The 17,291-nt window shown below is 32.8% G+C and overlaps 1 protein-coding gene across 1 annotated transcript; it reads right to left on the bottom strand.

Annotated features, from left to right (window-relative positions):
- Nucleotides 1-497: 497 nt before the first annotated feature.
- LOC115887236 (cysteine--tRNA ligase, cytoplasmic) lies at nucleotides 498-16,593 on the bottom strand. The gene is made up of 9 exons (XM_030906601.1): nucleotides 16,235-16,593; nucleotides 15,902-16,168; nucleotides 15,610-15,826; nucleotides 15,227-15,437; nucleotides 9,778-10,016; nucleotides 7,605-7,838; nucleotides 7,233-7,551; nucleotides 6,985-7,179; nucleotides 498-1,594 (listed from the first exon to the last, which is right to left on the bottom strand). The coding sequence occupies exons 1-9, from the start codon at nucleotides 16,411-16,413 to the stop codon at nucleotides 1,260-1,262; spliced, it is 2,196 nt and encodes a 731-aa protein (XP_030762461.1). The 5' UTR covers nucleotides 16,414-16,593; the 3' UTR covers nucleotides 498-1,259.
- Between the last annotated feature and the right edge of the window lie 698 nt (nucleotides 16,594-17,291).

Raw genomic sequence — 17,291 nt, 5'->3', positions numbered from 1 at the left:
AGTTACTCGTACAATAGACATTGGTAATGTGGTGTCAATTTTCGCCCATGCTAAAGCAAGGAAAAAAGAATTTTAACATGTTCATGTTCCTATTTACATTGTTTATTTTAATTTAGTTAGTTTTGTTGTTGTTTTTTGTTTTGTTTTTATTTATTTCATATTTTATATGTTTTGGGTTACATATTCTGTGTTGCAGTAATAAATAATACTATATAAAAATTAATTTGATAATGTTATTTTTAACCTAAAATATGGGGGGCCCGGTAAAATCTTTGCACACAGGCCCGTGAGTCTGTTGTTACGCCACTGTTGGAAGTGTCCGCTATCTTGGTTTTTATGTTCTTTTTGCAATTTACAAAAAAGGTTATTCCAAGAATTCTCTACAACTTTTGTTTAAGTAATTTTGCAAAAAATGTTATTTATCCTAATTCATTAATAATTTGCCAAAAAGTTATGACATAAATGTGGACTGGAAACAATCTATGAAAAAACTAATATATAGGTAATAATTTATTTTATTTTATAAAATAGATATAATAAATTACTAAAAATACTTAAAAGTGAATCAATGGATATAATTATACATAACATTTTTCACTTAACATTGCATGTGTTACTTTTTGTTTTAATTTATTTAATCATATAAATAAATAGTTATGTATGAAATTATTATAAAGAAATATTTTCAAAATTATAAAAAAGAAATAAATCGTCGCCTTTCTCATGAAGAAATCTAATAAAATTTTAAAAACTGAGATATTTTGATATTCTCAAGTAACCCTTGAGAACTTGAGATGACTACGATGCTTTAAACCTAACCCGTTTTCGTATGTTAGTCCTACTGTAAAATTTATAGTTGGTTAGGCCTCTTCATGATGAAGACGACGAAATTATTACTACTTTCATTTTAACAAAATTCTATTCATTTTACCAAAAAATAAATAATTTTCATTACCTTGATAATACCCTTGATTATCAATCACTGATATTTGCATTGTATTAGATAAAATTCAGCAGTACATTCTGCTTAAATTGTAATAAATAAAACTAAATGCGAAAGAGATCATATCTCTGATTTGATATTTTTTGAATATTTCTCCCCCCTCTTAAGAAAAATGATATTAATTGCAGTAATTAATAATAAACCCAGTATAAATTCTTTTCAAAAATGAACAAAAAATCAGTTTTGGATTGATAAGTATTTAAATTTGTTACGTTTTAAAACCTTCAAAAATAATTTTTAATCACAAAAAATCACATTATGAATTTTGGGACGCTAAATATTCTGCATATTTCTTTTCTTGGGCTTGATACAATTTTTGTAATTTCTTTATCTGACCTTTACTAATCCCTTTGCCCTCTGTGTCGTGCGTGGGAAATCCTTTATCGTCAAATTTGGAATATTTATCAGTCTCTGACCTAAACATTTCACTCGGAGCGATTTTCTTCTGCGCATCTTTCGCTGCTTGAGCCGCGGCTAATTCAGCTTTTTTCCGTTCTTTCAATAATAGTTTTTCTTGCTCAGCCTTCTTCTTTGCTTCTTTTTCCTTTAATAGTGTCTCTCTGTCCACCAATTTTACAGCACTGCTACCGTCTATTTAAGAATTAAAGAAAATTATTAGAAAATGATTTATTTTCCCTCTATTGAATAGTTTAAAAATAATTTTCCTAGTAGTGTCACCTATCCTTTTTCTATCTGTCACGCAATTTTTTGTGGTACTTTTATCTATAGTTTGTCCAACGGGAGAATCTCTGACAGTGACAGTTATGTCTATCATTTTAATTCACATGCAAATCGTATTTACTGTCAGTTTTTGGATGTCGTCTGTCAAAATGTTACCTTAGTCGTTGGACAGATTATATTACGAATTTTTCATTTATTGATAGCTATTGTAAAATATACTTTGATGCTACTAAAAGGATTCCAGACTTCCATCTATTTATTTAACATACAGAACGTTTTGGACAGAAGTATCACTGGACATTTTCAAGTGTGCTACTGAGCCACAGCAATACAGTCAAGACTAGGGTTGTCCACTGAGTAAAACACAGCATTGATAAGTTTTATTAAACGGTTGCCATATTGTCGAAATTTCGATCTTAGATCGCTTTGTTTACTTTAAAAAACCTTCGAAATTATTACTCTGAGAAGTACCTGAGAATATTTTATCGAGTTCTAAGAAAGACTCATTAGTAGTGAGGGGATAACTCAAACGAAAATGCGCTCGAGTACTCGATTATTGAAATTATCGACATCGCTCGATTATGAACGAGCGATGCAAGTGACGAGTTACGAGCGACGAACGCAAGCGATCCTAGAATGAAATAAATTGAAATCCGATTTTAATGTGACATACTCGATAAAAAGCCGAGCGAATATTCTACATACATTGCAGGTAGCAAATTTATTGAAATAAACTAAATCAATCGATCGAGCGAATCGCTTGCTACTTGCCATTCATCACCGAAAGAATATGCGCCCTGCACCCGCAACTTACTGCTTGGCGCTTGGAGTTAACGAGTACTTACAACAAGCGACGGGCGAAAAACCGTATTTTTAAATACGAGCGATATTTCGCTCGAGCGATCGCTCGATTATTGCAATCGCTTGAAACTCGAGTACTCAATTATTGAAATTAATCGGTTTTTCCCATCACTACTCATTAGTGCTTCAGACTGAGAAAGAAGTTCCTTTTCTGGACGATTCCATAGGTATACAGGATGTCCCAGGCTAAGCGTGCATTAGAAGTTTCAAGCATTAGAAAAATATTTTCAATATGGCATCACTTCCGGAAATACCGGAAGTTGAGAGAAACTTTCTTATTTTAAATAGGCACCCACATTTTTCATATTTAAATTCTCTGTAAAATTTTATGAATTTTGACATCTATCACTCTATACCTAACATTAACCGTTTTTTGACAAAAAAAAATATTAAAAATTTGTGGACGAAAAAAAACTGCCTGTCAAAAAAATGTGTATACCCTAAATGTCAAGTTTAGTGATTACCACAGCCACTTTGACATAAAGAGAAGCCATATGGCTATCTATTTCAAAGATTAAATTGCTTGAATGTCATATAAAACTGGCCGCAGCTGTCATGGAATTGAGTATGTAGTTTATAAAGTTTTAAGCAGCAGTATTTATAATATACGAAATTCAAATAATTAATTTTCTGACAGAAGGAAATAAACTGTGATTGTCTGTTAATGTCAAAGGAAGCTAGATAAAATCAAGAGAAATATAAGCTTTAAAGCTAAATCTTAAATAACTTAAAAACGATATATTTTAGGTATAGGAACATGTATAATCAAAAATTAACGAATTGAAAAATCTTTTTACTAGTAAAATAAAAAGCGGGTATCCATTCGAAAAAAATGATTTATGATAATTTTTTAATCGCTTAATTCCATGACAACTACGGTCAATATTATATAGACAATCAAACAATTTAATTTTTGAAATAGATAGCCACATATGATATCTATATATCTATAGATAGTCTTCTCTTTATGTCACAATGGCTGTGGTAATCACTAAATTTGACGTTTAGGTTATACACATTTTTTTGACAGAGCATTTTTTTAGTCCAAAAATGTTAAGTATTTTTTTCTTAAAACGGTAAATGTTAGATTTAGAGTGTTTGATGTCAAAATTCATAAAATTTTACAGAGAATTTAAGTATGTAATGGGGGTACCTATTTAAAATAAGAAAGTTGCTGTCAACTTCCGGTATTTCCGGAAATGCCGCCATATTTCATATCTTTAATCAATAGATCTCGTTATGAAACAATGATGTGCAAAAAATATCCAATCTTGATATTGTAGTTCCCTAGAAACTTCTAATGCACCCTCAGCCGGGGACACCCTGTATGAAGACCGACAGAAAGGGCCAAGCAATCAAACTTAAAACTACTTTTAAAGTCTGGAGGGGAAAAAATTGCAAAAAAAACTACTAGAAGTGTTTCTGGGGTCGAAATATACCAATCCCAAAAATATTTGCACTTATTTAAGACTTACTCTGTATAAATGAAATAAATTAAGTTGTTGATCAAAATTCATATCTATTCTTTATATTGCTTACTTACTACAAATAACATTGACTTCAAATATTGTATTCGAAATTTATTAGTGGTATTATGATGATTATTTTTGATTATGATACCACTTTTTCTATATTAAAACGCATCAGTCTGCTTTTCATGTCCTCATTTACGATTCTAGCTTCTGAGAGAAAAGACGTTGACTATAGATACTACCACAGATTATACAGATTATAAACTTATCGTCAAAAGCATTGTTTTTCGTGGTTCCAATTTTCAGAGTCGCGCACTAGTTAGGTTACTAGTTTGCGCACATAGCACGCCCACTTATATGCAGAGAGATAATTTGCAATAAATTGTATTAATATCTGATACTTGACTAGAATGTATGCCCACCAAATTTAAGGATTGTCATTCTGTGGCAATGTTATTTATTTTCAGGTAGTTGGTTTCTAGCATTACTGTCACTTCATCATAACAGTCCTAAAGTTCTGGTGTTTCCCCATTCTCCCTATAGAATATGCATTCGCCGTTTTTCTTACCTCAATCTACTGAGGTATTCATTGAAAAGACAGTGTCCTATTAAAAATCCCATGACAATCCAAAGACTGTCCTTACTTAAAACAAGGAAAATCTTTGATTTTTCTCGGTCGTAAGTGAACTCACTCAGATAAATGAATAATATAATAATAGCTCCCGTATATAGCGCTTAACGCCTTGGGAGTAGCAAGGTACAGCCTGTCGTACTAGAGCCGTTGGGTATACAAGGAAGGTAATGTGGCTAGCATTACGCTTCAACCGCCTATTATTACCTCAGGATTGTACTGTTACCCAAGTACTCATTTAAGACTGAGTCGACTTAGGTACCCAAAATTCTATCCATGTATTCATGCATGGTGGCCGGAAAAAGGACTCTAGAGTGGGGATCCTGACAGTTCTATTTGACGATTCATTTGACACATTTGAATTTGATTTGAAATTTTGTGGAATTGTCAGTCTTTACGGAGCTTATTTTATGTTATTTATTATTTATTCTACTACTGATAGTTGTATAAAGGTAGTAAATCTAGATGGAAATTGTGGCAGAACTTAAATTAACAGTGACACTCCTGTGATTTATCGAAAAAGACTCTAAAATAGTTGGTTGTGTAGCGTGCGGTAGATCTCGGTCAAAAATCGAGTGAAATAATGGAACAGCTTTTCGCTAGTAAGTGACTATATAATATACATACGTGTAGTAAACCAATCATTTATGAAATTCACTTAAATTAACTAATTATATATTGTTTCTTGCATTTTTGCTTTTATTTACTACTTGTCAAAGATTAGATGTCAAAGAATTTAGGGTGTATTCCGTTGTTTACCTTGGTTATGGTTTTATGTTCCGTTTCTATCGGTTTCCTGAAAGTTTTCTTATTACAGAACACGGTTCCTGAAAAATTCGGTTTTGACTGTCTCCAAACTAACCAGCGCGAGAAGCCTGGTTTTTCTGGTTTTGTTTGTCAATCAATACCTTTTTTCGTTTTCCTGTTATTACCGATTCTGAACCGTCCTAGAATTGTGATGCGTATGCGCAGAAGGAAATATGAAGACATTATTTCATTTGCGCATGCGCTGGAGAGTTCTAGGACGATTCAGAATCGATAATAACAGGAAAACGAACAGACCTAATGTCATTTATGTGACAGAAAACAAGCAAATATTGGAAGTTCCAGTAAAATTCTCATTTAATTTCTAAAATTTGTTATAATATTTTTTATTTACATCCAAAAGCAATGGAGGCAGGCAGTAAAGGTAAATAAATTTCATTAACTAAATAGAATTACTTTTTAGGACCGTTTAGTAAACTTATCATGCAGCCATTGTTTCTTAAAGTCAGGAACATTTAAAGAAAACCTGAAAAACAAGACAAGTAACCGTGAATGTTTTGTAAGCTATAAAAATATAAATATTGATTAGATTTGTTTATTTATTATTGATCTGTTTTAATATTGGACCTGCAAATCTTCACTTGAGCTATCTAACGAGTTTAACAGTGTATTAATAAAGTACTTTTCAATATTAAACTCCATTGCAAAGAAGAAGCAAACGTAAAAGCAGAGAATAGGTACATTAAAAATGCATAAAAGATAAAATTTTATAATAAAGGTATTGAAATTTAGAAAACGTCAACATTTGACATTTCCAGTATTTTACCAAACCGTTCCGTATCAAACCGATGTTTTTCAGGAACCGCTCTTTACCGTAGTTTACTGGTCTGGTTCGCCTGGTTTTGCAACGGAATACAGCCTTAGATACCTCAATTTGACTTACCTGCTTCAGTAGCGTATCTGATGTAGTTAATAAATAATTATTATAAGCTATCTATTTTTATTAGAATTTTATATTTTTATAACAATTTTAATAACTACCAACATTTATTAACAACGTAAAATAAACAAATTATTGTGTCTACCCCACGTCTACCCTACATCATAGTTTTACATTTTTTAGATAAAATTAGAACGGCACTGATAACCCGGAATTTAAGTCGGCCATATTTGAGTCCTATAGCGGTGGACCTAAGATTTTTGATATGCTCTTTCCTTAATCTTTTTATTCAAAAATAAAAATACTCGGCTGATGAAATGTCGGCTGTGGGATTCAAACCCACAATCTTTGAATTGGTAGACGAGAGCTGTACCTCTACGCCTCCGGGCACCTTTTAATAATAAATAAATCATATAAAAATAAATTAATATTATAGGGTGTTGATACTTCTATGTCATTTAGTATAGTTTAAGAGATCTATTTTAAGTATTCTCCTTTATATTTAAAAAACATAACCCGTTAGTAATTCCATTTTTTTGCTTGGATATTTATTTTAAACCTTTTAAGATATTAAAAAAAATTTTGTGAAACATTTAGAATTACTTATTATATTATTAAAAATATTACAAACCTTCTTTATCCTCTAATCGAACTCCAACATTTGGAAGAGTTTCATCCCTTATTCTATCACATTCATTTAATATATCAGTGGCTTTCAAATTTCGAGCATCCGTTCTTACTTTATCTCTAAAATCTGCCAAAATACTTAAGTACGGCATAATAGTTTGTTCTGAATCGCCCGATGTAGTACTTGACGAAGTAAAGCCTAAAAACGTAATGTTTAACTTCGTTCGCCTTAAGATAGATTCACAAATTTACCTAATTTTGCAGTTTCATAGGTAGTACCAAACACACTTAAAATTTTTGTTATATAAACGCCAATATCGTATAACAGCACTTTATTTGGCGGTTTTCGATCTTTTAAGTATATGTTGACAGCGCCGACTAAATCCCTTAATGCGTCTAAAGCTGTTTTTGTGTCGATATTATCGCAGAGAGCTCGGTGGACATTTTCCTTGGTTTCTAAGTATTTTTTGTTAAGACTCAATTCCCATTCTGACCATTTAGAAAATGTATCAAAGGATGTTTTAACTTGACTCAAACCCCTTGTAACATCTTTAACATTAAGGAAGAATTCCTAAAATGACACTATTTTTACCTAACTGCGGATTATTTTAGTATAAATCTTACGTTAAACTGTTTTTCATTCTGCACAGCACATTCCATGGTATTCTGACTGTAGTCCAGTGTATCCCTCCATGAATGTAGTAGAAAAGCAAATCTCAACTGACGAGCGGTGTATTTTGACAGAGCATCTTGAATGCTAACGAAGTTCTTTAACGATTTTGACATTTTGCAGCCAGAAATAGTTAGATGGCCTGAATGAAGAAAATATTTTACCCAGTCGGAATTTCCGAAATGAGCCTGAAATGAAAATAATATTATTACTAGTTAGTAAGAGTCAATTGAGTCAGATCAGAACTGAAGTTCAGTCAGTTCAGAACTGTTCCGCGCCATATGAAGGCACTAGGCTATTGTGCACAGCTCCTTTCAGAACCGTTCTCGAGTAGCCCAGGGCGTAAAGCACTGGAACTTGAAGTTCGCGAATGGAGGACAGCAACTACCGCTTTCCCGTTCAAAATATTGTAATAAAGTTGCGATGCGTTTTTACGGCTATTAAACGATCTTGTACACTTCGCACTAAAAGAAGTTCCAAAAAGAATCATGTTCCACTGCAATTACTGTCCTCCATTCACGCAGTTGTACAGCTCTGAACTGTTCAAGAACGCGATACTCTCACTCCATTCAATTGATTCATAAAGTTCAGAACTGTTCGTCGCCATATGGAGGCACCAGGCTATCGCGCACAGCTCCTTTCAGAAACTCTTCTCGAGTAGCCCAGGGCGTACAGCTCTGGAACTTGAAATTCGCGAATGGAGGACAGCAAATTAGTGTCTTCCTTTCACGCAGTTGTACAGCTCTGAACTGTTCAAGAACGCGATACTCTCACTCCATTCAATTGATTCATAAAGTTCAGAACTGTTCGTCGCCATATGGAGGCACCAGGCTATCGCGCACAGCTCCTTTCAGAAACTCTTCTCGAGTAGCCCAGGGCGTACAGCTCTGAAACTTGAAATTCGCGAATAGAGGACAGCAAAGTAGTGTCTTCCTTTCACGCAGTTTTACAGCTCTGAACTGTTCAAGAACGCGATACTCTCACTCCATTCAATTGAGTCATAAAGTTCAGAACTGTTCCGCGCCATATGGAGGCGCCATGCTATCGCGCACAGCTCCGTTCAGAACCGTTCTCGAGTAGCCGAGGGCGTAAAGCTCTGGAACTTGAAATTCGCGAATGGAGGACAGCAAATGTGTGCTAGTAAACATTTTTAAGCTTAAAGTATCACAACACTATTTATTTAAACCAGAAACTCGAGTATCAAAACGAATGACAATGTCAGGAAATAAATAAATAAATGTAGCAACTTGACATTTTTTCACCCCCCGAATCCCCAGCGCGAAATGTAAATTCCAGTTAGTTAGCCCTGCGCCGAATATGTCTATGGTTGGCAACAATGAATTTAAAAATCGCATCCTTACGTAACTAAAAGTTTAATCGATATCAAATATAGCTAATAATACAGTATAGTTGGCCTAAATTAGGTTGCCTAAATAGTTATACAAAAAAAAAGAAACGAGGTAACATATGTATATAAAGGTGAGTTTTGTTAATGTAAATAATAACTGTTTGTAAATTTATAATTAGTTCATTTTTGTTTCCTAAAATATTTGATTACAAGAAAATAAGTAAGTCGGGAACGGTATGCCAATCAAAGTTAATCACGTGACTAAAAGTTTATTTGGTATGAACTGTATATCTACAGTAATTGCCAAAAATTTCTAGGTCGTTCTCTTTTTATATTCCTTTGTTTCAGCCTTTTAAAGTTTTCTATTAATTTTTAAATGGTACCCTCATATCATCGAAAGAATATGCGCTCTGCGCAGGCAGCTTACTGCTTGGCGTTACGAGTACAAGCGACGGCGAAACACCAAAATTTCGCTCGAGCAATCGCTCGATTATTGAAATCGCTTGAAACTCGAGTACTCGATTATTAAAATTCATCGGTTTTTCCCATCACTATAAAAAAGTTATAAAGTTAAAATGCATCTAGGGAAAATGCTGAAGAAATTCCGTAGTTTCTTTCAATAACTCAATAATAAAAAATGTTCCTATTTGTTGCCAACGTTTTTGCACACAGTAAAAAATGACAAATTTGACAGACTGTTTTCTCAGATTAGAAAAAGTTACATGAAAATGTTATACTAGTAAAAAAAATACAACTACAAAATATCAATATATCCTCACCTCACTTTGTGCTATTTCATTATCATGATGAGGAAATTTGAGATCTACTCCCCCTGTATGTATGTCTAAATAGGGACCGCATATAGTTGAAGCCATCGCTGAACATTCAATATGCCAGCCGGGTCGTCCCAAGCTCCATGGCGATTGCCAAGAGGGTTCTCCGGGTTTGCTTTTTTTCCACAAAGCGAAATCATTAGGCGATCGCTTTTCGCTGCGCATATCAGCAGTCATTAGATCACCTGAAACAGACATATCAGTCAAAATGTATACAAGATGTCAAAAAAATTAACATAAAAAAGAAACTATTTTCCTTATTTATAATTTTACGGTCGAGATTAGATTTAGATACTTTACAGGGTATCCCAATATTCTGTGGACATAGAATTACTACGTATTTTTGGAATCAAAATTAGTTCATTGGACACAATTTACCTCTATACAAAAGTGCTTCGTTTGTCCGTTAGAGGGCATCAAACTTTAAAAAAATAAACATATTTTTTCACATATTTTCAAAACCGTTATTCCGATTTGAATGAGATTTTGGGTGTCTATGTTTTGTTAAGTGCTCTAACATTTGACTTTCACAAAAATAAAATACGGGAAGGGTGAAAACTACCCTCACCCCTACATAAATTTTAGTATAAATATTTTCCAACTCTACCGTCGTAAATCTTCTTTTCGTAAAATGGTCCCTCTAGTATTTACTCCATTTCTTGTCTCTTGTAAAAAAAACGCCACCGTGCATAGTTTTTGAGAGAAAATATATTTTTCCAAAGCTGACTTCCAAAAAATGTTTTTGTCACATCAAGCCATGGAGGCGCATAAAATCTATTATGCTCTAATAATCTAGTTGGCAAAAATATGAAATTTTATGTTAGTATCACAAATTACATTTGACAATAAGCTTCATAAAAAGCTTAAAAAATAATATTTTTTAAATTAATAAACATTAGTGTTTATTTTTGATTTTTGAATGAACTGTATAAAGGTAAATTATGTGCAATTAACTTATTTTGATTCAAAAAATAGGTAGTTGTCCTATGGTCACGGAATATTGGAACTTCCTGTATACCGGGTGCGTCTCAAAAGTGGCTCACCCCTATAACTTTTTTATTTTTTTCAGATAAAAAAACGAGATTTGGTACGTTAGTATATGACATAAACTGGGATTGATTGACATATTCAATTGATTTCTGTCACTTCCGGTTTCACCGGAAATGACTACAACTTTTGATGTTTAAATGGCACCCTTGGTATTTTTTTACTTTATTCGATTGAAAATGACACTCTGAATCGAATGACATATCATATGTATCAACTTTCGACATATTCGCTCAAAAACAAATTTTATTTTAAATTTCAATCTAGAGTGCCATGGCTGTGTTAAAAACACTAATTTTTAATCAAGGAGCCTTGGAAAAATAGAATTAATCATCTAATGTTTTTAGTGTCTTCTCCTGGCCGGTTAAAAGATGCCTAAATCGTATTTTTAATCATATCTCAATTTTTTCAAATGGAACAAGGGTGGCTCATTAGCATATTTTGAAAAAGCATTTTTTTATGAATAACTTGATACCACACACTTGATATTTCGAGTCAAATTGTCGTTATGAAACGCATGTTACAATTTCAAATAAACCATATGCGAAAATGTCAAAAGTTGACATATGATGTGTGTGTATGATTCAGAGTGTCATTTTCTATCAAATAAAGTAAAAAAATACAGAGGGTGTCATTTAAAAATCAAAAGTAGTAGTCATTTCCCGTAAAACCGGAAGTGACAGAAATCAATTGAATACGTCAATCAATCCCAATTTATGTCATATTCTAACATACCAAATCTCGTTGTTTTATCTAAAAAAATAAAAAAGAGACGCACCCGGTATTTTGAATAGGAGATACGCGCGCCATACCTAAATCCGTCCTTTATGATTATCGCATGTGGGCATGCACATGCCGAGACATCCTAAAACGGCGGAAAGTAACGCCTAGCGATAGTATTTCTGCAAGATCACCTGTGGCTCCGTGTTCAAATCTCACACAGTACCAAAACTTCTTTATATTTTTCTTTATAAAAAAAATATAAATAAACACTTATAGCGTGATTTGATTGCATTGGTTTCACTTTTCACTCTTTTTGGTTGGATTGGTTCAGTTGGCGGGTTGGTTAGCGTGGTTAATTGGAGGGTGTTAATTCATTGGTTATTTGGTGGTGTTGGTTGGTTTTTACCTAAGGTTTTTACTAATTTATATTTGTTTTTTTTCAGATATTCATTGATTTTCTTTATTATTTGTTTGTCATTTGTAAGTTTGTATCATTGCATGTGCGCACAAGGCAATAATCATAAATGACAGAAATTAGTATGGCGCGCGTATCTTCTTGTATATTTTTGTAGGTGTGCTTTGGAAAAATAAATTCGTTGTAGGTCTGCTTTGGAAAAATAAATTCTCCAAAAAAAATTTTCACAAAAACCATGCAGTGTAGCGTTTTTTTACAAGAGACAAAAAATATAGTAAATACTAGAAAGACTATTTTACGAAAAGAAAACCTGCCGTCATTGGAGATGAAAAATATTTATACTAAAATGTATGTATGGGTCGGAGTATGTAGTTCTCACCCTTCCCGTAATTTTTCTTGATTTTTGTGAAAGGCAAATGTTAAAGCACTTAGCAAAATATAGACACTCACAATCCTATTCAAATCAGAATAACGGTTCTTAAAATATCTGAAAAAATGTGTTTATTTTTCGATTAAGTTTGATGCCCTCTAAAAGACAAACGGGGCACTATTGTATAGAGGTAAATTGTGTCCAATGAACTTATTTTGATTCCAAAAATACGTAGTAGTTCTATGTCCACAGAATATTGAGACACCCCATATATATGATTTTTACATAATCGCTGAAAACATGTTTACATAAAAAAATTTAAAACTCTACATGTACGCGCGCCAACGTTAAAATTAACAAAAAAAAAACTAATATATATTAAAAAAAAGAATATTGCAATTTGCAGCAGTATTATTATTTAAATATGTAAATAAGATTTTTTTTTAATTGTCTCGATATAAAAATGGATATCCCATTCAACAATAATTCTCAATAATTATAGAGAGATAATTTTTACAAATTTGTGCTACCTTTAGCACTGAAAGCGAATAAAATGCATTCTTCAGCAAGTAGTTTTTTACAAAATTCTTAGTATTAGCTTTGGTACTAGTCGTAAAGTAGCGGTAAAATATTAAGTCCCGCATGGCAAGAAAGCACTAGTCGGATTTAGATACTCTGCGCTGTGTTTGACATTTTGTGGAATCAACCCAAACTCACCTGACGATGGAGTAGGGCTCCGAAACCGGTAGCGAGAGCAGGTTGTTCCCCATTATGACAAACACAATGTGGAATTAATTTCTATATAGCAGTTCAAGGCAAGAAACTCTTATATAATTTTATAAGACTTATGACGATTTCGACTGGACTGCACTGGTTCTATTCGAATGCTCTCAGGGCGAGCAACTGCTCAAAGAGTTGCACTTGCACAGTGCTGGAGCGAACTGTACAGAACCATGTATGACGGTTCAACGACATGTATGACGGTTCCAAAATTATTGCACTGAGTGCTAGGTTACGAAGCTGCTCTGATGCAGCCGAACGAAAAAACAATACGCACCGGGTCAGTGCGACGCAAGTTTATGACACAATTTTACATTGCTCTTGCTTTGCTCTTACCAGTCAAAATTGTAATTCTGTTCGAGTTCGCATTGAGTGCGGCTTAGTGCAGCCAGCCGAAATCGCCATTATATTGTGTTATATAATTATGTGAGTTGATATGTTGCTAAAATAAATCCTTAAGGCCGCTCTGCAGTTCACAATTTTACTTGCCGCAATATATAACCTATTTCTTAAGAAATGATATAACCACTTTATGCCTTATGCATTAAATTCTAGGCGGTTCTTCTAGGTGAAGCAATTAGCAATCTGAAGATAACTAGAAAAATAACCAAAAGCTGCACACAAATTATATAGTCTAAGAGCTAGCAACGTTTTCGAGAAAGAATTTTAACACGTCTGGCTCTTTGATATATCTTTTACTATGCTCTCTGGAACAACATGCGGCCCGTCTGGCTGCCGATACCCGTTGCGTTCACTACTGCGCATCGGAAGAAGATCCTATATGTTTTTTTTAATTTAGTCCTATAAATTCTAGTATTGAAAATAAATCGAACTTAATTGTCTATATAGCGCAGTGCGTAGAGTTTCCGACCACGAACCGATGATTCAGAGTTCGAATCCGGGTCAGGTCAAAGACTTTTTTATTTTATTTTCGTTTATATTCTGATAGTAAAGTATTAAATAATTCTGGTGATTCAAAAAAAACAAATATTTAATACTTTACTATCAGAATATAAACAAAAATAAAATAAAAAAGTCTTTGTCTTGACCCGGATTCGAACTCTGAATCCTCGGTTCGTGGTCGGAAACTCTATGCACTGCGCTATGGAGGCATGTTTGATTTATACTCAATACTAGAATTTAAAGGACTAAAAATATAAGATCTTCTTTCAATGCGCAGTAGGTAACGCAACATCTACCGGCAGCCAGACAGGCCGCATGCGGCCGCTAGAGACATAGTAAAAGATATATCAAAGAGCCAGACGTCTTAAAATACTTGTTTTTCCGATGTTGCTAGCTCTCGTACTAATAGGTCCAGATCTATCAAGATCTTTAGATCTAGCAAGTCCAAGAAAAGTTGCGGTAACTTATCACATATGCTAGAATGTGTGTCATCAATGTGTCGTGCATCGTAGGAAAAGTTACTGCAAGTTTCCTTGCATGCAAGTAAAATTGTGAACTGTAAAGCGGCCTTTATTATTTTACTGAAATATATTTTCACCCGAAGTATAAACCCGACGGTTATATTATATAAAAAAGGTCTTTATTTACAAAAAATATTAGCAAACAAGAATTTAACTTTTTCAAAGATTCAGATAAGGGATTTTTCGTTGTGACAAAATTCACTGTCAGAATTCATTGTCAGAAACAATTAGATAGACTATAGAATTTTAATTTCCTCTTTTTGAGTTGTAAATCTGCTTTCATCAAATTGTACTTAACAAACAGCAACATATTATTTATACCATAAGTATAAATATTAATACCATAAGATCATAAAGTTGTTTTAAATAAGCAAGTTTTGATTTTCACAGTTATAAAAATTCTAAACATATGATTATTAAATAAAAAAACTAAAATAACTGATTCTTTTTGAAAACTAGCAAGCATATTTGTTTTAAGACTCGACCAAACTTAGTTTTATCCAGTTTATTTATTAATTTTGAAACATCTTGATTCACCACATACACACATACATAACAACACACTTTAAAAATAGGTACTTTTTTCTACTAAAGTGAATGAGATTAAATAATTATTTTAATGTTTATATTTATTACCCTCTCCTTCCTGTAAACTGTAAAAATCACCATAAGCCTCAGGTACCAACTTAGCATAATGGTGCTTATCTTTTTTATCAAATGAGGCAACATCAAAATATACAGAACCATTGGCCTCATATCCAAAACCATTTGCTATAATTCCTTCAATAAATTGAAGGATTTCAGGAATGTGTTCACTGACTCTGGTAAGTACATTAGGTCTTAAAACCTATAAAAATTTGTTTATAGTTTAATTAAGCATTTAAAAAATTTACAAGTACTCTTATTATATTTCATTTTTGCCTAGTCATTGTACTTCACATCCAATCTCAAAAATATGATGAAATTATGAAGAAACTATTGTTTTTTACAATATCAAACATAGTTTACAAATAACTTACATTTAATGAATCCATATCTTTATGAAATTCATCTTCCCAATATTTTGGTAGTGAGGAAAAAATTGCATTATCTGTAACTGTAGCACCTAACTTTGAATCTAACCAATCTGATAAAGGATCTTTGCTTTCAATAATAAACCTCTGTTGAGCTTCTTCTATAGATTTTGATTTTCCACTTCTAATTGCATTTTCTAAATTTTCTATTGATTCATTTAATCTAAAAAAAAATTATCAGATCAATGCAATACTTGAAAGAAGTTTTTTAAATAAAAAGATAATCTTTATATGTTACCTTGTTAAAATCTTGTCATACATTGGCTTTTTATCAGGATCTCCATTTTCTTTTGCTTTTTTAGTCAAGTTACTCAGAACTGAAGATGCATCAGCGACTATTATCTTTAGATCTTTTTTCTCTGAAGCATACTTTTCAAACAAATAATTCTGGCGTGCTCTTTTAATAATTTTATCATCAATATCTGTTATATTCATAACATATAAAATATCATAATTAAAATAATCGGTGAGAACACGTCTCAAGATGTCAAAAGTAATATACGATCTAAAACAAAGACACGAATAGGACCTACTAACTTGAATTATATAAAAACAATTACGAGAAACCTACCTTGCGTGTCCCATATGGGATGCATCATACACGGTAGGGCCACAACTATACCAATGAACCCTTTTACCCGATATCGGCGTAAAAACTTCTTTTTGTCTTGTTAAACTATTATATAGCTTTAAAACGGGCTGTTTTTCTTGAGAAGGTGGCGACCAAAGAGGTTGTGTTCTTTTAGACATATTGTCAATTTGTTTGAATATTTAGAAAATGAATCTGACTTAATCCAAAATATATATTCTCAAAACGTGTTATAAATTATTATTACATCAGCTTTATAAGTTCTGTTAACATTTCTCCACTATTGTTAACGATCTTACAACGAAATAAAAACTAACCTCACTCTTTGCAGAAATGACAGTTGATGACAGTGACAGGTTAAAAGTTTCTATGGCTATGGAGTGTAGAGATAGGTTTCAATATCGAAACCATAATCACATTATATATGCACATTCATATATAAATTATAAGATAGATTATTATGGATAGGGCAGACATGGGGTTTGGACCAAGGTCTAGACATGGTCTGGACTTTGGGCAATGCTCTGGGGCAATGGGTTTGGAAGTGGTCAGAGGATGTAGTTAATGAAGACCAGAGATATAGACCTCGTAATATTAAATTAACTACCAAGTAATATGTAACATGTACCTATTCTCTGCATGTAACTTATACCGAACCCTGGATAATGATGTATGTAGAAAGAAACGACGAATGTGCGCAGAAATACAGTCGCTATGTTTGCGCGGCTAAAATGTTTCTTACAAATTTCAAATTTTTTATTATATTCAATTATATTTCATTGTTTGAAAGGTTTGAAAGTTTACAAATCTGAGTTTCTGAAGTTTAAATCATAGATTGAAATAAGCGCCCTTTAAAAGATATCTTCCTGAGTCCATAAAAAACAAATGCAAAATTCGCTGGTCATAACATTCCTGAAAAATCAATGAAAAATACAAACTAACAAATTTGAAGAAATTTTTGCCTCCACCAGCAAAAAACAAAAAGGGTTGCAAGACTTGCAAGGGCTGTGTTTTCTAGAGATTTAATAGCAAGATTAAG

This window comes from Sitophilus oryzae, unplaced genomic scaffold, assembly GCF_002938485.1.
Source record: "Sitophilus oryzae breed Bouriz unplaced genomic scaffold, Soryzae_2.0 scaffold_557_pilon_pilon, whole genome shotgun sequence".
NCBI classification, from domain to species: domain Eukaryota; kingdom Metazoa; phylum Arthropoda; class Insecta; order Coleoptera; family Curculionidae; genus Sitophilus; species Sitophilus oryzae.
This window is presented reverse-complemented; position numbering and strand designations above follow the sequence as displayed.

Bases quoted from the DNA above. Each gene is read 5' to 3' on its own strand.
- LOC115887236 (XM_030906601.1), bottom strand. From the start codon at position 16,413: ATGTCTAAAAGAACACAACCTCTTTGGTCGCCACCTTCTCAAGAAAAA. The intron at 15,827-15,901 runs GTAACATATAAA...ATTTTTTTTTAG, and splicing joins TATGACAAGATTTTAACAAG to ATTAAATGAATCAATAGAAA. The intron at 7,552-7,604 runs GTAAGATTTATA...GTGTCATTTTAG, and splicing joins AGAATGAAAAACAGTTTAAC to GAATTCTTCCTTAATGTTAA.